Genomic DNA, 23,754 nt, shown 5'->3' on the forward strand with positions numbered 1-23,754 from the left:
ACAGTTACTTCAGTGTTGTCACCCCATGCATATACTGAATAGCAAAAATTTCAAATGTGAATTTATTTATAAGCTTTTCTACAAATATGTGACAAGCAGTGATGTATGCTGACAAATGTGTGCAGGTTAAAGAGCAATAGCCCCAGAAACTCTCTAAAAAAGGTTTCTGACTTCCAGTGCATACCTACAAACACAATAGTAGAGGCACCCAGTCATATGTCGGTTCCCTCTGCTAAAAGAAAAGAACCTTCACTAAGTCCTTACTCTAGTAATTATCATACTATAGAAATGACCCTGGAGTTTTTTGAAGACTGTAACACTGGAAGGCAAGCTCTGGCAGGTCCAATCAAGCTGGAATGTCTGAAATACAAATTCAAGGACAGGATATCTTTGTGTTGTCTAAGAACCCACCTCACTAAGTTCTGAGACTCATCACTATATGATAGACCACCAGGTAACAAGGTTTTCTGCCCCCCCCCCCAATCTTGATGTCTGTCTGCTAATGAATGGAGGAATTTCAGTCTGCATGACTAGAGAGACAATCAACACAAATGAAAATATGGGCACTCTGAAGGAATGAAGAACAAGTTAGAGGAGATGGTTAATATCAAACAAGAGAATAAAAATATGATATATTTGGCCTTGGAAAATCAGAGAAACAATGTTTATCCAATCTCTTTTGAAACATTACAAAAATGTTTTCTATTATCAAGGGTTCTTGATCTGGAGTCCATTAATTTGAATTTTTAAACATTTTGATAACTATATTTCAATATAATTGATTTTCATTGAAAATCCTACAGTTTTATGTAAATCCTACATGTATTATTAAACCCTTACCTTCTGTCTTATAATTCATATTAAGGATTGGTTCCAAAGCAGAAGACAGAAGAAGGCTAGCCAATTGGGGTTAAGTCAAATAGCTAGGAAGTGTCCAAGGCCAAATTAAAATTTAGGGCCTCCCTCTAGATCTGGCTCTAAATCCACTGAGCCACCTACCTAAAATGACTCTTTTGTTTCTAAAGAATAACCACACCATTATTATTACTGTGATCTCAAAACTAACATGAAGAATCATAACAGCTTTATCCCTTATTTATACAAGTAGAGCTAATGTACAGACATTCACTCATGTTTTCCTATAAAGTCATACTCACCTTTACCTGTACATTATACTTGCCTATCCCTGCATTATCCAGGCTACAAAAAGAATGTATTTTAGGAGGATCAAAACATTCTAGAGAATGAGGCTGAGGACTAGAGTCTTTAAAATTAAACTTGTCATCTAGGAAGCTGTGCCACCATGGTGCTCCTGGGCACCATGGACATTGATTTCAAATCTAAATTTGTGACTCTTTTTCATACATTTCTGCAGGCCGTTTTTCCTCCTGAGCTGTCACTTTGAAACTGTGTTTGGTAAGGTATATGGTATTGTAACTGCTGACAATGTAACTCATATTCCATATACTATAAAATAGCCACATGAGATTCTTCATGGAGGAAAGGATTAAACACTTACTATGTGCTAGTCATCATGCTAAGTACTTTATAAATAGTGTCTCATTTGATCTTCATAACAACCCTAAAGTAGGTGCTATTATTCTCTACATTTTACAGTGGAGAAAACTGAGGGTGGAGGTTAAGTAACTTGTTCAGTGTAATATAGCTAACAAATGTCTGAATTTAGGTATTCCTGACTCCAGAATCATCATCCAATCTTCTGTTCTGCCTGGCGAACTGCAAACCATTACAATTTCACTTCTATCCAAAGCTACAATAAGAAAGTGGCCTGTTAAGAAATAGCCCACTTAAGAAAATAATGTTTTCTATTATAATTCTTTGTGTGAACATCCAACTAGATTAACTAGACTGTGAGCTCCTTGAGGGCAGAGCCTAGGTCTTATAAGACATAGCTTGAGTATACAAATATACAAAATATACTAGACTGAGAATCAGGGGAAACTAGGGTTTGAATCTTACCTCTGATACCTATTGTCCACAGGAATATGGGCAAATGATTATTTCCCCAATCCTCAGATTCCTTTCATGTTGAAAAGAAGACAATAATGTTTCTACTTTCTTCCTCAAAAAGTTATTGTGAGTTTCTAATCAAAGAATGGTCTTAAAGTGTTTTACAAAATGTAATAAGCTAAAGGTTGTTTATTACCATTATTATAATTACATTTATACAAGTATAATATAATAATTATTATCATTGCATGGGGGTAGGAGTAGAAGAAATTTCCTCCAATTTCTTCAGTGTATGGAATTCCTGATTTGGATATTCAGTCCTTCCACTGAAGCAGACCAGCAATTTGTCTGAAACTTATCTTTAGTCTTAGAGAATTGCATTGAGAGTCAAGTCATTCATCTCTCACCATTAGTTTTTGCCTGATCAGAGCCTGAGCCTAGTTGTCTTGATATTACTGTTATCTATTATGTCCTGCTATTTCTCATTATTATATTATAATTACTGGTACTTTTATTACTCTTGGTCTATCCACTGCAACCTGAAGCAGAGTCCTGCAGAAAATCAGACTTGAAAATTATTTGTTGATAGCATATTCATTGAACTGAATAGCATTTTAAGTCTATACTATTCACCTGGCACTTAACATATTTTGCTTTATGCTATTAGTGAACTTTAGTGTTTCTCCATGATATATGATTGTTTTTAATTAAAAATTTGCATTTTTCAGCTTTCTCTGTGACTATCAGAGTGTGCTTATCATACAGTAGAGCTTTAATCAATTTTATTGACTTAAATTGAATAAGCTCTTCCTCCACTCACTTATTTTATTAGTGATCAAGGACAAAATCAATAGCAAGTTAGAGTAGGAAATTGGATGCTTAAAGTTTAGTTTGGGTTCGCATGTCACCTTATATTGCATAGTTGGTCTTTATGAGTGCCATAAAATAACAATTTTTAAAACTTCTTGAAGTCTAAGGTAACTTTTAAAAATTGGTACTGTCCAAAACTATCTTCTGGTTTTTTTTTCATTTTTGAAATACTGGAAATTGTTTTTAAAGGGCTTTTACAAAATCAGATTCTATACATTTTCCCTGTACTCTTTGATGAGGTGTATAGTAATATTTGTGTTCATTTTAGAAGTTAAAGTTATCCTAAAATGAAAACCATATATTATTGATCATTCTAGATCAAGGTTTCAATTATCTTTGTGGACTTGTGTTTTCAAGATGGACCTGCTGAGTACTAAGGGATGTATCTGTGGTAAATTTGTAGCAAGCACACACAAATGGTGTTCTCAAAAGCCACTTAAAAATAGATCTCTATAATAATATGGAGCTCATCTCAAGGCATCACAACATCTTATTCATGAAGAAGGAATCCAAACTTTTATGTATTCATATATATATATACATATATATATATATACATATAAACAAAGGAATTACAAGTAACTCATTTTATTTCTATTTATGTAATAAATAAAGACCTGGCAAGCATAATGATCTTATTCATTGTGAGTAACAATGATGCCTTGGGGTGGGTTGGGGTGAGGAAAGAATTATGGAGAGGAATTTTTAGTCATATTTTGGGAGCATAATTGAGACTTGTGATTGGAATCCATGAATTTTCCTTGATCAGTTGTGTAGTATATAATGTTTTCTTTTTATAATCACTAATCATTGAAATCAAATTCACTAAAGGAAAAGTTACAGTAATAAGTATTTTGGGTTGATGTCTATGTTTAGTGAAAATGAGTGTGCTTTGTTCATGCTGTATCATTGTGGGGATAAGAGCATGCAAAAACAGCTGTAGACTAGCAGTAGTAGTTGCCTCCTAAGCACCATCAGCTCTCCCATTAGAGCTAAAAGTGCCCAGGGAGTTCTGTGTCTCTCCACCATTAACAAAATTCCATCTGTGAGGGCTAGAAAGACAACTATGGCACCCTATTAGGTAGCAATATCAATTCTTTGGAGATCCAAACATGGTCAAAATGAATAAACAATGCATTTAGAAATCACAGTATGAAATGGGGGCTATAGAAGAGAATGTAAGATTTATTGTCAACCCCTTCTCAGGAGGAGGGGACCTGATATCTGTGTGATCTGGTGTTGGTGCCTCATTTACAGCACTACCAAGCACAAAGGAATGTGTTAGGATATGTGGGGGAAGAGGTCCCCTTTAGATCAGGAGCAAAGCCATCTGCTGTTTGGAGAGAAAAGATTTCACAAGATGGAAGGGAAAATGGGCCTCATATAAGGCACTTTTGAAAACAAATGTTGCCAGGGGAAAGCAAACTTGGGTCACATTCCCTTTCCCATCTCAATCCCTATCGAGGGTGGAGAGGACCAAGTCCATGTAGGAATTTTAAGAATCCGAACAAAATAGAAAAAAGGAGGAGAAAGTCACAGGAGTCGAAACAGTACCAGGTCAGGGCCAGGCACCCTCCTGAGTGGTATAGTCGCCATGTCTGTACATGTGTATAACCACTCACCGGGTGTCTCTTTCTTTTCAATCCTCAGGAAGAGGCAGCCAGAATTCTCGCCCACCAACCAGTGTCCGTCGGCACATGTGCAGCTTTGAAAAGTCCCACACTGCAGTGAATGTGTAAGAAAAGGTGCATGACACATAGTGGTTGACCCCTTGCTTTCTCTCTCCTGGGTTGTTCCATTTCTAACATTGAGACAGATGTGGTGCATGCCATCAAGGAGGAAGAATTCGTTTCTGTGCATCAATCAATTCTTGATTGTCCATAAGTTCTTAAAGGGATACTGTCAAGTCATTTGCTTTTTTCCTTGCTTTTTTTTCCTTTCAATGAAACATTTTCCCCCTTCTTCTAGAGCTTCATTGTGATACCTATTAACAAACTCAAAAGTGAATTTTTCACTGGTATCAATTTTTTCAGTTTCTTACTTGGCAAACAGTTTCTTCTTTCCTTTTATTTTAGTCTTTCCTTTCCTTCTCTTCACCTTTCCTTTCTTTTTCTTTCTTCTTCTTTTTTGGTCTTTTTGGCTGTTGTGCCAAAGGTTTGAAATTATATTAATTGCAGTTCAGGGTTAGCCATAATCTAAGCTTATGGATGGGCTCCATAGCTTTAGCCCATGGCCTTCAATACCAGCATGAACTGCTCTTTGTGCCTCTCCTCATTCAGTAGGATGGTAAAATACACATTTTGTGGGTGCCACAAAAAGTGGAAGCCAGATTTCCTTTTTGTAAGGGAAATATATCATTTGCAAAATTTAAAACATTTTTATCAGATCTTCCTTCTCTGATAAAAAAAAAATAAAGTTGCATGTTCGGTCTGATATTTGACCTCCAAATCTTGACAGTGCCCCTTTAAGTCAACATAAGAACATGGAAAATGTTCAATTCATTGTACACAGTGTCTGTGATCATTTTCAGCTGTTCCTTTACAGCCCTTCAAACCCTTGGGAGAGTCAAAGGTACACATTCCTGCAGCAGGAGACAGCCCACTGACTAGTTTCCTGTGGCTTAAACAGTCCTACAAGCATGGAGAACCCCATGAGGTTCAAATGTTGTTTGTTATTGAACTTTGCTATGGATGCTGGTGAGTGGAGCCACAATTCCTCCCCCACTCTCTGTTCAGTGGAGCATGATGGGAAGTCTGTGTTCTGCCCTCCTGAGATTCTCTGAAGAAGCCCACAGAGAAACAATATTGGGCTCAACTCAGTTGTACTCAGCTCTTGGAGAGAGAGAAAAGAGGTAGCTCATAGGACAATCAGAGCACATATGATAACTCAACCACTCTAGTTGAAATACATTCTCAGTAGCTCCAGTCAAAAGAAACTGAGCTGTTTTGTGTGCCACAGGGTGAGTCTGACCCAGAACACAATGAGTTGGTCCTAATGGAATAGCTGCTGATTTCCTGTCAGAAGGAATTGATGAGAATGCATAAATATGCCTGTTTTGACAAGTAGATCAGAGTTTCTTAAACTGGAATCTATAAACTTTTTAAAAATGTATAACTATATTTCAATATATTTTCTTCTGTATTCTTCTGCATTTTATTTTAGGCATTTAAAAATATTATTCCAAGAAGGGATCCATAGACTTCACCAGACTACCAAAGGAGTCTATGATACACATGCATGGAGAGACAAAAAGAGAGAGAGACAGAGAGACAGAGACAGAGACAGAGACAGAGAGAAACAGAGACAGAGAGAGACAGAGACAGAGACAGAGAGACAGAGAGACAGAGGGAGGGAATAAGGGAGAGAGGGAGGGAGAAAGATAGGGAGGGAGATCAGTATCCATGTAGGAGCTTTAATGATTTTAAAAGATGATTCTCAAAGTCCAAGCAAAAAGGAAGACATTTTCCTAAACAAAGAATGCATCCTTGGTAGAAAGAGTGGATGAATGGAGTTGCAAAGACACATGGCTTCTGTTTGTGATCATTTCAGATCACTAGATTTCAAGAGTATATTAGCAATTAGTAGATTCATTGTGAAATGTTATCATTCCAGGATAAACTAAAACCTAAGTTAATGCTCTAGTATTTTAGAAAAAATTCTAGTAAATGTAATTCTATAAATTATTGGTTGATCAACTCTTCTTCAGCCTTTGCTTATCTCACAAGAAAAAATAGTATGCCCTCTCTGTGATCTTATGCTCTAATAATATATATTTTATTAATAACATTAAAATTTGTAGGTATCTCAAGCCCTCCCTATGCTCCCCATACCATAGAAGGCATTAAATGACAAAAATATGCATATATAAATTATTTCTTTCTTGTCTCTATTTATCAACTCTTTCTCTGGAAGTGGACATTCATCAAGTTATTCTTCAAATATCAGTTCTGTAGTTGTATATAATGTTTTCTTGGTTCTGCTCATTTCATCTAATAGTATATATGTAATCCATAATGAGAGAATGAAAAATAATAAGAAATAAAACGTCTAGCCTTCCAGGTCAAACCAGACATCCAGGAATAATAGTAGCAAAATGGCTTGACTGCTCAGTTTTTCTAGGATTATTTTATAAAGGTTCCAAATAGAAAATTGTGAACAACTCAAAATGACTTGATATTATGATTCTATGATAAGTAACACCAAGAGAAAATATTCCTTTCTGGGATAAAGAAAACTAAGTCCAATATTCTAAAATCTACCTTTTGCAACTATGGCATGACTGCAGCCAGAAACTAGATTCAACCACATTCCCTGAAAAAGATTTTTGGGGAAATAAAGTTGTGATTGGAATGATTATTTTTCCAGGCTCTGATGAAATCTCCAAACAAAATGTTCCATATAAACCATATCTGCAAATAAACAAGTTAGGTTAAAAGCAAGAGTACTTAAGTTTTCCTTATAAAGGGTTAGGCACATTTCACGAATGCTTGTCATTTGTTTTCTTGCTGTACTGGAAATATCTATACCCAAGGGAGCTCCCCTTTCTTAGTGTGAACTGACTTTAGAAAGTTTGATTTCCTTTCTAAATGGAACCAAATTCTAACAATTAGAGCAAGATTTATAGGTCTTTATTTTCATTTGCTCAATCACCAGTGATCACCATCCAATTCAAGTACTTTTGTAAAAGAATTATCTTTGTAGATTGATCTTTTGTGATTGATATATTCAGAATGAATGTCTTCTATGATAAACCCAACCAGGCATAGAATGTGGGATGTCAAGAACTCCATTATTCCTAATTTATTTGTATGTGTCTTATTGTCTTCATCGTTTGCCCCTTCAATATAAGTGTGAACTAAATAACCTAAATGTGAATGAAATATTTGGTCCTTGTATAGATAATGATTTTTGTAGTGGAATTGACTAAAGACATCATTGGGTAGAATAACAGGACATGGGCAAATTGTGCTATTCTTCATTTATTTTATACAAGGAGTGAAAGCCTAAGATTGACATTTTTCAAGACGTGGCTTCATCCAGAAAATGCCAACTTTCATGTAGTCAAGAAGTTGTGCCTTTAATAACAGTGTCCAGATGTACCTAATATATATATATATATATATATATATATATATATACCTACTACATTCTAGAAATAGGTCAGAAAATGTTCTAAACTTTTAGTGTTGTTACTATAACTACAAACAAACGTACACACACATGGCTGAAAATTTCATGAAGAATCAAGAGAGTTGATGAGGTTTCAGTGTATCGAAGGTGAATTGGTTTTGGTTAGGGAAATAAGAGCCTTGTTGCACTAATTTTCAACAATTCCCTAAAGCCCAACACAAAGTTCTCAAATGTTGCCCTGACTCCGAGTCATAAAGCATTTGGCCATCCTCATAACCACTATTTTTGAGGTCTCCCACCTGCAACATTATTACATTTAAAAAGTTATTAAATAGCCCCTGGAATAGAACCTTAGGAACAGATGGTCAGAAGTCAAAGCTACAAACTTAGAACTTATTTCCAGTCACATGGCTATGTATTTAATTTTTTTGTAATTTGGTAAGCCTTTCTCCCCATCTTGTGATTTGATGGGAGTTTCTTGTTTCATTGTTTTCACCGTCAAGAGAAACCTTGCAAAAGCAGCTTCACAGCAGGAGTAAACCCTTATAGGAAGGTCATGCTATCTGTAGATAGTCATCTTTCTGGTTGTAGAGAGACTATTTACACCTGACAGCAATAACTTTAGTGAGGCATAGCTGAGGCAGGTGCTGAATGTTTCCCTCATACAGCTTAGGCAGGATTCCTCCCTTCTGCTCTGAAACACCCACCCACTGTTATTCCCATTTTAGACCTCTCTTGAGTAGGGAGCAATGTACTTTGCAGATGTAACTAGCACTTACTGAAACAAATAAAACAGACAGGATCACTCCAAGTGCCAGAGATAGGCTGATCTGTTTATACCACCCACTCCCATCCATTCTCTGAAGTACTGTGAATATTGGATTTTCTGTTTGAGGGGGGAGGGGAATGAGAATATCCAGTTAAAAGCATATTAAGTCAAGAAATCTGTTACATCTAGAAACCCAGGCCCTAGAATCTTACTAGGTCCTCACACCAGCACCTAACATCATCTCCTGCTTCTCAGATCTAACAGATACTTAGTCAGGAATCATCATTCTCAGCATCTTTATTAAGAACCATAAAGACAGGCAAGTCAAATGTTATTAAAGTACAGATCCAAATCCAAGATCAATTCATCAATAAGCGTTTTAAATACCTACTAGGTGTCTAGCAATATACCAGGTGCTAGGGATACAAAGACACAATCAATCTGGATAACTGCTTTCCTTGAATTGAAATTCAACCAAGTGATACTATGATCAAAGCATGCACAGGTTGAACAGGAAGATAACTTCTAGCGGAAGACCTCATACAAAAGATGACACTTGAGATGAATCTTGAAAGAAAACAAGGGATGGCAGAAGGCTCAGAGAGGTGAAGCCAAAGAGTATTCCAGTCTTAGAGAATGGATATGGGAAGTGGAGCATCTTGTGTGGGAGATTAAAAAAAAAAGTGTGTGAGAGATGGTTCCAGTGAGACTGGAACACAGAAGGAATAATGTGTAAAAAAGATAGAATGATGCTAAGTTGTGAAGAGCTTTTCATGCCAAGCAAAGGAGTTTATAGGTGACCCTCAAGGTAATAGGGAGCCAGTGGAGCTTTTTGAGTGGGAGGGAAGGTGATCTGACAAAATCTGTGTTTTAGGAACATTATTTTAAAGGTTTATGGAGAATAGAGTAAAATAAAGAGAAGACCAGTCAGGAAGTTACTATAAGAGTCAAGGGAAAGGTGAAAGGGGTCTGATCTATTGTAGTAGTCTTGTGAGTAGAGGAAAAAAAGTATATACTGAAGAAATGATATAGAAATAGAAATGACAAGCGTTAGCAACTGATTGCTTAAGTGAAAATAGAGAATCAAGGGTGACATCACATTTGAAAACCTGGGTGACTAGAAGAATGACAATGCCCCTGGTGATGATCAGAAGGTTCATTAGAGGGAAGGGTTTTGGAAGAAACATGAAAATTCTATTTGGGGAATATTGAGTTTGAGATGATTGAAGGCTAGTCAGTCACAACTAAAGAACAGTTCAAAATATCCAAATAAGAAATTATTGGATAATAAGAGATATGGGCCTAGAGCTCAGGAGGAAGACTATAGCAGAATGGCTCCCTTCATTCATACCTATTTCACAATATCTAATGGGCACAATTCCAAGAGCTCAAGTATTCATTTTGATGAGGTCAGAGAAACAGAGATGAGCTACTCTATGACAAATCAAAGCAATTATATAAACCAAATTGCTATTGTTCAAACTACTAACCTCAGATTAGGCAGAGTAAAAGAAATAAAGAAACCAGGAGTTCAAGAAAAAGAAAAAAAAAACAACTAAACTATCAGAATGAAATAGCAGGCTTTGTATTTCATAGGCCCAATACACTTTTGTGGAATTCTTTTTACTTTATTTCATCCTTCTCTGTCTACTCCATACATGCCAATATTCCCTACTACATCTGGGAGGATTAAAGCAATATTACATGCTGTGATTTGTATGGAATGGTGCCCTAACCTTTTTCTTTTTGCCCCAAGGGGATAGAATGCAGTTTCTTTTGTCCTAAAATGAGTTTAGTCTAATTTGCTAATCCTCCAGAAATATCCCTATGATGTTGAATCTTTCTCTAATTACACAGTGTATTTACAGTAAATCCAGAGGGGTAGACAAGGACCTGGCATTGAGAACCACTGGTATAATCTCTTATCATTGAGATAGAAATTGTATTGGATAAAAGCAGAACTAACTTGTGATTTTCTCTGCCTGCCAGATGATTAATAATACTCTAAGCAGATGGAGACTAAAGCAACGTGTGATATAAAGAGACCCACGTAGAACCCCCCTTGGCAGTGAGGAAAACAATCTACTTTACAGAGTGGGAGGAGTGAGTGGGGTTACCTTACTGTTACTGGGAAGAAAATAAAGGCATTTGCCAGTGTATTTAGGGACCTGTGAGATGTTTGACTAGACAGCAGGCTGAGATGGGTGTAGATTATGGCATTCAAGGGATTCCTGCTTTTGGGGGAAACTTTCCAACTCTCCTATGCCCCACTACTTAAGAGAAGATATAACATGTCATTTGTATTTAATATTCTGTTTTGTTTTAATAAGGATAAGAAGGGAAGAAAACCCATGTAGACTTGTGGAACTATTTCCCATTACAATTTAAATGAAATTTTAGTTTGATTGCATAGTAGAGGAAAAAGAGTAGTGGAAGATAGATGAGGACAAGGATGAGGCCAGATAGAAGGTTTTCTAATCTCTCTAGGTGAAATACTGGGTGTCAGAAAGAAAGAAAGAGTAGAGAATGGAGAAATAAGAAATGCTGAAGCAAAAGGTAAGCATGACTTGTCCAGTCAGATTAATAGAGCTTTGTAGGTTGTACTTCTTTTTCTGGCTTTCTCATTAGACAAGATACCACTTTCTTCTTCCTGAATTCCTGCTACTATAAAAGAGAGACAGTAACAGCTTAATTATCTATTAGGGTGATTTAAAGTATTCAATAATTTTGTTCTTACTAATACTCTAAGAGCCTCAAATGAAAGGATTTTTATATGATCCTAGGATTATCCTTAGTTTTGACAAAAAGATTTAGTAGCATGATACAGTTCTGTCAACTGTCAAGGGAGGCGAGGGTTTAATTCAGACCTCTGACATTGCCTAGGTGTGTGTCTCAGTAAGCACCTTAACCTCACTGAGCTTTAGGCAGTTCTCTAAAACTATAGTTTATAATGTCTAGATGGAAGAAGTCCTCATATTAATAAAATGACAGATACCAAACATATTGGTTCAGAAATTACATTTTCCTCATCATCCTGAAAAGCAATTTGCTTTACTATCAAACACTCTATAATTATAATGTAACACAGAGGAGCAAATAAATTAGACAGAATTACAATATGGATTCAACCTAATATAGGCTGTACTCAAAACTGGATCCTCGTGAAAGGGGAAAAAAGACATTATAAATATATCTAAATATACATGTGTATACATATGTATGTTTATGTGTGTACCCATGGGAAAATAACACAGATTGCAAATGATATATGAATTTTACATGTCATATTTTCAGGGAGCAGGGTCTAGGGGAAAGGAGTATGCCTTATCCAAAGTCAATACAATACATATTGTGCCAAAAATAAGAACAAAATTCTTTCTGTTAACTGTTGTTTAGTAAATTCTTTTAGTCACTTATTCTTTGAGTTTATAAAAGTTCCTGCTCTAACTATTCACATTTGGCTTCCTTCTCTTTTCAGGAATTTCAGATCTGAAATGTCAAAACATTACCTTAAATATGATACTTGGATATATTACTGGAAGTAGTTCTCCTTATTATTTCAAAATGCTTAGATAAACCAGCTTTGAGAATTATTTAAAATGTCCTGCTTTTTTGCTAAACAGAAGTTCTCTTGCCATGACACATAATCCATCTCACACCCCCACCTAAGAAAAACACTTTCTACAGAAATCTCTTATAATTTCACAAATGTGTTAGCATTGTATTGTTTTCTTGAGTGTTTTCATGGATCTAATGGAGAGTGGAGGAGGCAAACCCTGGGAAGGAAGGAAGGGAGGGAGGGAGGGAGGGGAGAAGAATATTTAGGACTTTTTGTTTTATATGGATGAAACTGTTAACAACACTAATTAATTTCAGGACCAAACCCCAAATAACTCAAGGGTGAAATTGGTACATAGAGCTAAGATTTTACAAACATACAGTTGCAAAACAATATATTGATACCTATCTTTTGGTGATGGCAAAAATGGTCAAAGAAAATGTTGCCATTTCTGATTCTGAAGATAATTTTTACAGTAGAGTTAGAAAAGTCACATACTGGGAAAGAACTGTTGGGCTGTGAGAAGTTTTACCAGTAAGAGTTTTAACTTTTGAATGTAGAACCAAAAAGAAATAAGTAGATTCACATTGCTGATATTAATAATAGATAAAATTTTATTGGGTGTATCTATTAGTTTTTTTAAAAATCACCAAAGACAGAATCTTCCCAATGAGATCTAATATAAATATGACTTTTCAAACACATAATGAATTGCTTTTTTTTTCCCTTCTCACAGGGAAAGACTTTGTTCTTTACTTATAATGGCTCTCCATGATAACAAACACAAATGTGGCATTGCTGCAATGAATGCTCTGAGGTTCTTTCAGGAAGGAGAGAGTCCAAAAGATTGCACTGATAAGGTCCTAATTTTGTGCCTGATTGCAAGTAGTCAACATTTTTGACTTATTTCTCCTTGCCCTAAGGTTCTCCCAACTTCTGACACGTGAATCAGGCCCTTTTCATGCCTAAAAAAATTCACTGTTGGCTTTAGTGATAGCATTCCCACATCAAGGAATAAATCAAACAGTAGAATTTGATACCACAGCCATTTCTAAAGGAACAAAATTGTTATTTTTTTCCTGTCAAATGTCCTTTCTTCCTTCTGTACAGGTGCCTTGTCTTGACAAACTGCATTGCAAAATGTCAACCATTTAGACATTTGAAAAACAGAAATGGTAACTCAGTAAATGCAGTTTTCTAATTTTATGAAGATAGGCTATTGATTTTAATGTGTGGGCCTTAATTTGTCTTGGGAATAAAAAGAGGATGGTTATCAGTTATTAATGGCTTCCTTCTGCTGTGCATGTGTTAAAGGCCACAAGTTAAGGTTTGGGGTATTTTTTATTTCCATATTTTTTGCAGTCTTTCATAGAAACTGCAAGGAATGCCAATTGCATCACTGTCTGAGTTTGGGGGAGGTTTTTTTCATCTCTTATAAAAAAAGTTTATAATAACAACTGTATCATGCTTTTTCAGTCTTGTCTGCTGCCTTATTTGGGAGGAGGTGAAGGGTAGGTGAAAGCAGGACAGTCAGTCATAAACCATATAAATGTGTTACATGATGAGGGAAGGGGTTGGATATGGTGGAAGATTGGGAGAGGGACATGGATGAACCCAGTAATAGTCTGGGCATCCAGGGATTATGTCCAGCTTGTGTAAGTTTTATAATGCTGTGCAATCTGTATCCACGATATCTATGCAAATAAATCCATCTTTATTTTATTCATAGTTCTAATGGCAAGTCTGTGTCATGGTCTGAACCAGGCGGAAGAGAGGTGCCCAAAGGACAGCACATGTGGCACCGCTTGTCTGTACACGTGAAAAGCAACGAGACACCCTGCAACCAAACAGCAGTGATCAAGCCCCTTACTAAAAGTTACCAAGGCTCAGGCAAGAGCCTGACATTTTCCGATAACAGCACCAAGACCCTATACAATGTGGTGGAGGAGGAGGAGAGTGAACCATCCTTACGCTTTAGCCCAGCCTGCAGTCCTTCTCGGTTGGTGCACCGGCGAGTGACCCCTGCCACTCCTCCCCTCCCAGCCCATGTAACGGTGGACGAGCCCCCCTTGTTCCGAGCCGAGCTGGCCGCCCCCGGAAGCCTGCCGCCCCCCTTGCAGCAGCCGCCCCCCCTGCCAGAGCCTCAGTCCCAGGAGCTCCTGCTGCTGGAGCAACTGCAGGGCGTGGCCAACATCCCGGACTACAACGACTTTGACTTCTCTGAAGTGCTGGCTGGCCCTGGGGGCGCGGGCAACGGGGTGCGGCCCCTCTACCAGCTCCCAGTCCCCCAACCGCCGCCTCTGCCACTGCAGCAGCAGCAGCAAGCGCTGCCCGTCCAACTAAGCATCTTCACTGAAGAGCCCATCTCGCCCCTGGCGGAGGAAGGGGACAGCGAGCGATTCCAGCTCCTCCATGAGTACGTGTACGAGCAAAGGGGAGACACGGAAGAAGACGAGCTGGAGGACGAGGAGGAGGAGGAAGAGCGGGAGGAGTCGGGGCTCCGAGCAGCTGACAAACTGACCCCGGACGCCTCCCCGGCCCTGACGCCTCCGTCGCCCTTCCGAGACTCGGTGGCCTCGGGCAGCTCAGTGCCCAGCTCGCCAGTGTCCGAATCTGTGCTCTGCACTCCTCCGAATGTCACCTACGCCTCGGTCATCCTAAGGGACTATAAGCAAAGCTCATCCACCCTGTAGGAGGAGGGAGCTGGAAGGGTCAGTCACAGGAGAATGGGAAGCTGGAAAGACAAATCCGCTGCTGTCCCAAGTACAAGGGAGGGAGGGAGGGAGTAGAAAGATGGAAATAGGAGGACCTGGGAGTAGGAGCAAGGATGGGGGTCGGGTTCTCTCTCCAGCCCAGTGATCTATTCACCTGAGAGCTTTGATTCTTGAATAATTCAAAAGTGTGCTCCAGCTGCGGAAGGGGATTCTGACCAAGCACAAGCCCAAGCCCAAATGTTATACATTAGGGAGGGGGAGAAAAGAATTATTGTTTGTTTAATTCCTCTCACACAGAATCATCCACAAGCATACATACCGCTGGGGGGGGGGGGGAAAACAATAATCATCAAGTGAATCATTAGCACACCTCATAACAGGGAAGAGAGATGTTTGGGGAGGCCAGACTGCTTCCTAGGCTGAAAGGAGGGCAAGCTATCCTGGGAACAGATAACCACGACTGCTCCGTCTTGCCTCTCTACCCTTCTTCTCTGCCATGTGGAGCCCCACCTAGGCACAAACTGTGGTAGTCTCAGAGGGGACATTGGAACTCAAATGGCAACGTCAGAATTTGAACTAGGACCAAGGGCCTAATTCTAAAATTTTGCACAAGAACCCCGTGTCAATCTTGCAGTGCCACCTGGGGAAAAGTTCTGTGGCCCCAGTGATTTAACTTTGTTTGGCAAAACAGTCTGAAGGGCAAAATAAATAAAAATAGTAATATAATAATAATCATCATCACCACAAAGTGTTTCTTTTAGCACACAGCTTCTCACATTAGTTTTGTTTTTGTTTCTGCTGATTTTGAAAAGGAGTCAGAACCAGAGACCAAATAGAGAGGGGACCTTTGTTATGTGTCAAACTTGCCTGTGTCAAGGGCTTTGAGTAGCCCTTTTTGTTGAAGAGAACAAACCCTGTGGCTAAACTGTTACCTTACGGGATTTACTGTAGCAAATAATATTTACCAATTGACCTTCTGTAATACAAGTATATTTATTATGTGGCTCCATTGTTCTTCTGTGTTAGTAGGGCAGTAGCTTCATCTTTGAAGATAGTTGTGTACTCTTAGCAAAGATGACTACTTTAGTTGAAAAAGCAATTATTTTCTGTTGTTGCCAAAGTTGTAAAAGGAAGTGATCAAATCTGTCCTGTCTGTGTGCGCCTGTGCCTCTATGTGTGAAATGTAATGTCAACTTAACTGCCACTGAAAGATTGTCTTACAGATATAGTATTGATATTTTTGTGTTCAAATCATGTTTTCTATATAGCATTGTTACAAGTATATACAGTAAGTAGCTCTTTGAAGGTTTGTATGCTGTGCTCTCAAACATTTTTCATATGCAGCTAAGACAGTTGTTACCCTGCTAAACTGGAGTTTGTTTGGAAGATGTTCTATGATGTGGAAATAGATTATTAATCATTTAAGTGCTTCAAGGATTTGTCACATTAGATGTTTGCAAAAAAAAAGTATGGGTAATAACAAAAAGGTGCATTTTATACTGCTTGCACACACCAGTATTAAACCTTAATATTGAAAAATACAGTATTTAGAATATTTCTTGTTGCTTCTATATTTAAAATTTCTATAACTTTAGTGCTTAAAGTGGACACAAATATCTAAAGCTACTGAAGATTTCCCAGTCATTTATTGGTATTTTTATTTTGCTTGGTGTCTTCCTTCTAATCTTTTATGCATTCTTCTTTACATTTGTATTCTCTATTTTGGGAGGAAGCATTTCAACTAGTAAATGGCCCTTGAAATATGACCTAGTTGTCCTATTTTCAAGTCCTGTGTTGTTTCCCTCAGCAAAACAGATTTCCTGAAATAAAATGTTTCAGAAAGCTCACTTCTCTCACTCTATTAGGACCAAACACATCTAGTCAGTCTGATTGGTTCCCTTGTTCTTAGAATGTGTATTTCTCACCTTTGGTTTATTATTTCTCCCCAGTTTCATTTTTAACTAATTCTCTTTCAGTCTGGGGTCCTAAAAAATTTATTTACAGTGTTCATATATTTAGTCAGCAGGTACTATCTATTTCTCCATTGAGTTCTTATGCTGAATTTCCTTTTCTGCTTTGACATTAATCACTGCCGGTTTCATCCAGTTTTCTATATTCAATTTGAATCTAATTTCCTTAACTAATTTTTTTTAACTTTGGTGAAAATTCATCTCTGAACTGAAATTTAAGCTTTAGAGCTCAGATTTTCAGCTACTTGAAGCAGAAACAGAAAAGAAGAAAACCATTATGTCTTCTGGGTTGATTTCCACGAATTGGCAAACTAGCAAGTGATGGTACAGTATCTATTAATAGTCAAACATATTTTTGTCTTAATGCCACTAGCATATGTCCTTAGTATTACAGGATTTGTGCTTTCCAATTTGTCTTTACAAAGTTAAACTAGATGGAGAAAACAGATTCCTATTATTCCATTAATGTAAGATAATAATTTGTCCTGGGTCTCTGACTTAGAAAATTTGAACACTTTAAGCACTAACTTTATTATGACTACTTAATAATATTAATATTACAAGTATGAGTTTTCTTGAGATTTAATATAGTATTAGCTCTTAGAACATAATTGCTTAAAATTGGAAATATACACATACATACATACAGCATACCCAAAGGGCAGGAATTACTTTTAGTGTATGTGTTTGTACAAGTTGTTAAGCTTCTTGTAAAAGTATTTTCTTTTGGCTTGATTGATATTGCCTTTTGTCAAATGATCTTGATAATGCTGTACAATAAATATTTTCTATTTATTATAAATATAACTTTCTTTCTATCATAAATGTCAAAATAACGCCATTAGCCAATAGGACAGTTCAGGAAATAATTCCTGTCCCTCGATGATATACAACAGAGCCTATGTGTATGTCAAGATCTGGCTACAATGTGCCATGAATATCTTTTAAAATCTCCAGCAGGCACAGTACCCTTGTGTGGTGAGGGGTCACAATAATGCTTTATAGATCAGGTAAGTGATACTTAACGTGAAGAACATTTAGAGGCCAAAAGAATAATTGCTCCTTCCAAAATAGATGTGCATGTTTCAAAAGTTAAAATATATTGTGATTAATGCAAATAATGAATCCTATGACATGCTTACATTATTCTAATTCAAACTGCATGTTTCCATTAGTCTGGAACAAATCACCCATTATACCCAATTATAATTTAGAGTAGTGCAAATTCAAATACATGTGGCCACTGCTTAGACTCATTATTCACACCAAATATAAACCATATTGCTTTATCTTGTTTTTCCCTTGCATTCCCCTTTTTCTAAATCCATGAGAAATTCCTAGATCCCAAGGAAAAAAAAACATATGAAAAAATTACACAGAACTTCTGGGCTTTTATTCTTTGATTTTCTAGTAACTGACACTCATGTCCTCATAACAATTATAACTCCTTCAAATTTCCTTAAGACTGAATATTTTTTCCTTGATCATATGATGGTCCCTATCAGTTTTGTCCCCTTCCTTCATTTGTACCATTGAAGTCTAGTGGCCTGGGTCACTGCAGAGGCCAAAAAAAAAAATAATGTGAATTAATATCATATTCTCTGCAATGGCATTTGGGAAATTTTTGAATAAGAAGAAAGAATTTAAGGATCCCTAGCTATTGTGACAAGGAAATAACTTTTAAAAGACTGATCTATATTAATTTAATGTCGCCAAGGAATCAGCTATGTAATTCCTAAATGAAAACTTAAATCAGCAGTCAATCTTTTATGGAGTTTAATTACAATAGGAGGAAGTAATTAGAGAGAGAGAGAGAGAAAAGGGAGAGAAGGAAATATGGCTTAAATACCCCTTCTGTTTAGGCTGGGCCAAAAGGCCCAAGTCCTTAGATAGCTGGGGCAAAGGAAAAAGATCAGTCCCTATTACTCACGTGACCAAAAATGGAGAAACAGACTCAGAGGCCCCCACTTTCAGCTTCCTTCAGAGCAAGCTTCTCAGAGCACACACCAACCACACCGACCAACTTCTCAACCACCACCCCGAGTCTCCAGACTCCCCTATCTTTAAGGAAACCATCCAAGTTGCCTCCCCTCAGTCCTCACATCTACCAATCACCTGTCCATCAATTTCCCTGTGCCAATGGAGGCTCTAGCTTAAACCCAGGACCGCCCAGAGGTCTCTGGCTTTTGCACATGTCTGTTGAAGGTCATATTTTCAAATAATTAAATCTTTGATCCTTTGCTACAGCCCTTTCTAAATCCTGTTAACCTGAGTAGGGTAGAGATTGGAATAATTAAATTTTGATCTAGGCTGCAGCCCTTACTCAATCCTGTTAAGACTGAATAGGGTGGAGATTGATTCCAAGTATCTCCATTGTATCAATTCTAAAATCAATCATGACTCAAAGAAATTCCTGTTCTATGCTTAAGCATAGGTCAAAGTCCTTTCCATTGTTCAGCAAAAGGTTTTTGTCCTAAAGTAATCTTAAGAAGGGAAGAAAAGGAACCTCCCATGCCAATGGGGTTCACATTCCAATAGTCAAGACCCACTATCAATAGGAAATTTTCCAAGTATGAAATATCCCAATGTTGAAATTTCCAACATTTATAAGTCTAAGGAATTTTGAGGTTTACACTATCAATCAATAAGCACTTCTGTGCCTGATACATGTCAGATATTATTCTTAGCCCTTGGGGATACAAAGAAGGAAGTGAAATAATCCCTGCCCTCATAAGGTTTATAATCTTGCCAAGCAATACATCATTTACAGAGGGGAGAGGAAGAAGGAGAGAGACAGAGAGACAGAGACAGACCGAGAGACAGAGACCAAGAGAGAAATGTATATGCACACAAAATAGACACAAGAAAAATGAAGTTAAAGTTTCTCTCTAGACTCTAGAGACTTCCCTCTAGGGTCTAGAGAGTTAGCAGTTAATCTAATTGTTTACCTGTTTCACAATGATAATGGAAAGAACCAAAAAGAGAAATCAAAAGCTGGGTAAAGTTAATGACCAAGTTGGACCCTAGAGAACAAAAGAGAAAATGCTCCTTCCCAAAATGTACTCCACCTTGTTGTCTGTGCAAAGGATAGATGTGTTGGTTAGTTTTTTCTGAGCTTTAACTTTCCCCAAAAACTCCCCTAATCTTTGTTTTAAGGATTGTTTTTCTGGGTTCAGAAGGGGGAAAGGATTAATTCAAAAATAAATATGAGGTAAAAAAAAACAAAAGATCAGTTACAATGTAAAATGTTTTTAAAGTTATTCATGAATTATGTAGGCCCTTCCCCGTTATAGCATTTAGGGGATTTCAAGTGCAATTAATTTAACAGGCCAAGTGATGAAAATTTTCTATTTACTGCTCAGCCAAGCACAGTGTTAGCAGGAAAAAGCTACAGGGACAAAAACCAAAACAAACAAATTCTGCTACAGAAAGGATTGAGTAACAAGTTATTTTTCACTAGGCACAGTGGTGCAAACATGCAATCCTAGCTCCCAGGGAGCCTGAGGTTGCTGGATCACCTGAGCTCAGGAATTCTGATCTGTAGTCGGCTAAACCAACTGGAAGCTTGCACTGTGTGGCACAAATATGGTAATTTCCTGGGAGCTGGGAGGCTTCCTAAGGAGAAACAAAACAGCGGAGATGAGAAAGAAACAGAACAGGTCAAAACGTCCATGAAAATCAATAGAGAGGTCAGGTTATTTTTCAACAGATCACTTAATTGATTTCAACTATATTTTGTTCAAGTATTCTATGTTTTAATAATAATGATTGTGATGTTCCATCATAACCATCTTATTCCGTCAGAAATGCTTCCTTAAAATAAGTGAAAGTATAGCTTTTTTTAATTAAAAAAGAACTGTCAGCAAAAGGATAACATAAGGAAATCTCAAGTGAATGAGATACAGAATCTTTGCCAAATTCTTAATAATGAACAATAAAGTTCTAGACTATTTAGTCGTATTTTGTGCTGATGTGAAGAATAAATTAACAGTTGTGACTTTTTCACACTAAATCTATTCCAGATTAATGATTAAATTTGCTAGACCTGATAAGTATGATTTAATGATATTATATTAGCTACACTATAAAGTCATAACTTGAGTAGGGGCAAATTTTGCCCCTGGGACCTGACATTTAGGGGAGGTCACTGATAGTGCTTCCTGCCTTTTAGAAACAGAGGATCTAGAGAGTTTAGGAGCCTAGGAACTACTCATCAAGAATAATTAAATAAACTAGGAAACTACTTTAGCATTCTCCTCCCCTAGCAGCTGCACTCTAGGTACTCTCCTCCCAAGCCTAGTCTTATTGCCCTTCTTGCAAAGTACCAGAGTCTTTACTATCCTTACTTCTCTAATTCTGTCCTTTTTTTGCACTGGATATGGCATTTTTGAAACACTTTCTCCAGTCAGAAAATTACTAAATACAGCTCTGGCTGAGTAAGTCTCTGGTTTAGAGAATTCTATAAAATGTGGCAGAAAAAATATTGGACTAAATGTTGAGAGGTAACCATGAATTATTACTATGACCTGGGCCAAACCAATTCACCTTCAGTAACCTGTGTCCTTAATTGTATAATAATACACAATTTTGTATTGTATAATATGTTATTTCCCATTGTATACACACACACACACACACACACACACACACACATATATATAAATGTGTGGATTGGATGACCTCTAAATTATCTTCTAACTATAAAAATCTATCCATATATCTTCCAGGGCTTACATAACAGTTTTTTAGTTCCTTAGCATCAAATTCATTAATAAAGTAGATTAATTACCATTTCATAGACTTTTAGAATTTTCTCTCTAAAATAAAGGCATACATAGGCAGACAAACCAACAAACTAACTAGCACATTGAACAAAACTTGACAGATACAAATATGCATCCTATGACTTTTCTTGAGAATGACTATGAGTGTATTCAAGGGTCAAGTGATGCCTAAAATTAGCACCATACTTTTCATGAGTTGTCTCACATCTATTGCTCTCCTGGACTTCCCCATTTGTAAAAGAAAGTAGCAGGACTAGACCAGCTCTACAATATCCTCCAACTTTGACATTCTATGTAGTATATTTTGCTGTCCACTCCTTTTATCAGGATAAATTACAGATGAATCAAACACATGGGAGCCCAAATACTGCAATGATTGCTGTCAGTTATCAATATTAAATAGTCCTGCTACAAAAATGACCTAACATGACATTCAATCTTATTCAATTAAACAAATTTTGTCAGGCATTCAATGCACTGTTCTAGACGAAAACTGAGAAGATGAAGGGATAAAATCACAAAGTCCTTGCCTTCTAGGAACAATAATCTAATGGGAAATAACTGACAAGATCACAAATAACCATACTATATGGCAGAAAATTATTAAATGCAATGTTAAAGTGCAAGCAGAACCATGTGAGAGTTCTAGAAGAAAGAGTTAATTTTGTTCTTGGGGGGAAAAGGCATTAAAGTGGAGGATATGGCACTGGATGATGGACCTTGAAGAAATATTTCAATAGGATGGGCATGGAAGGGGGAGGATATTTGGGGGAATGGAGGTCAGCATTCAGGAAAAGGAAAGAGGGTAATATAAGAAAGGGGAAATATTTCATTCTATTCAGACCATTGAGTGATCAAAATAAAGTACCATGAAATAAAGCTGGAAAGAGACACTGGAACCATATTAAAGAGGACTTTGAATGTTAGGATAAGTAGTTTTTGTTTTATTTGTTAAATAATGGTGGAACTACTCCATGGGGAAGCCAGATAGTACAGTGGATAGAACGCCAGACCTAGTGTCAGAGAGACTCATCTTGATGAGTTCAAATCTAGACTCAGATATTTAATAACTATGTGATCCCAAGCAAGTCACCATCCCCTTTTGCCTGTTTCCTCATCTATAAAAAGAGCTGGAGAAGGAATTAGCAAGCCACACCAGGATCTTGACTAAGAAAAAAAAATAGGGTCACACAGATTCAGATGCTAAAGAACAATGGAGTAATTAGTGATTTTTTTTTTATTCAGAGGAATGACTTGGACAGATTAGTGCCTACTTAGGCAGACTGCTGTGGCAGAGATGTGAAGGGCAGATTTTAGGAGATGGAAGAAACTACAGACTAGGGGATCAATAGGCTTGCTTCATGATCCAGGTGTGAGATAATGAGGGCTTGAACTAAAGTAATGGAATTAGAAGAGGAAAGTAAGGGTATATAGATATCAGAGGTATTTCGATGGTGAAATTGATGTAACTTGGCAATTAATTGAAAGTATGAGTTGTTAAACAGTGGAGTCAAAGATGACTCATAAGATAATACATCTAGAGCCACAATGGATCATAAAAGTCATTTAGCCTACTGCTTTCATCTTAATTGAAGCCTGGAGAGATTAAGCCAATTCCCAGATGCACATTTAGTACATAAGAAGCAGGACTTAAAATCAAATCCCAAGACTGTAAATTAAAAACATTTTCTGTAGCCCTATATTATCTTCCTACTCCAAAGTTCCAACTGAGAAAATGGAAAGATAGTTAAATCATCAACAGAAGAAAAGAATTTTGGAGGTCAGGGCAGGAAGATGAATTCTATTTTGCATAAATTGAATATGAGTTCTTAACAATACATGAAGTGAAGATATCTAAAAGACAGTTGAAAGTAGTCCCTGGAGCCCACAGAAGAGGTTGAGGCTGTCTAGTAAATTTGGGACAGTAATTTAAACCATGAGATTGGACAAGATTGCCAAATCTAATGTTAATAAACCACTGCTGGGC

General features: G+C 37.2%; 1 protein-coding gene across 2 annotated transcripts in view; it reads left to right on the plus strand.

Moving 5' to 3' along the window:
• GRM1 (glutamate metabotropic receptor 1) overlaps window positions 1-17,785 on the plus strand; it is a 443,691-nt gene extending 425,906 nt beyond the window's left edge. For both annotated transcript variants that reach the window (XM_007484695.3, XM_056818909.1), the window contains exon 9: window positions 14,029-17,785. In XM_007484695.3, the coding sequence (XP_007484757.2) occupies window positions 14,029-14,992 (964 nt within the window). In that variant the 3' untranslated portion in view covers window positions 14,993-17,785. The remainder of the gene's footprint in view (window positions 1-14,028) is intronic.
• The last annotated feature ends 5,969 nt before the right edge of the window (window positions 17,786-23,754 follow it).

The sequence above is a fragment of the Monodelphis domestica genome, chromosome 2 (genome assembly GCF_027887165.1).
Source record: "Monodelphis domestica isolate mMonDom1 chromosome 2, mMonDom1.pri, whole genome shotgun sequence".
Classification (NCBI taxonomy): domain Eukaryota; kingdom Metazoa; phylum Chordata; class Mammalia; order Didelphimorphia; family Didelphidae; genus Monodelphis; species Monodelphis domestica.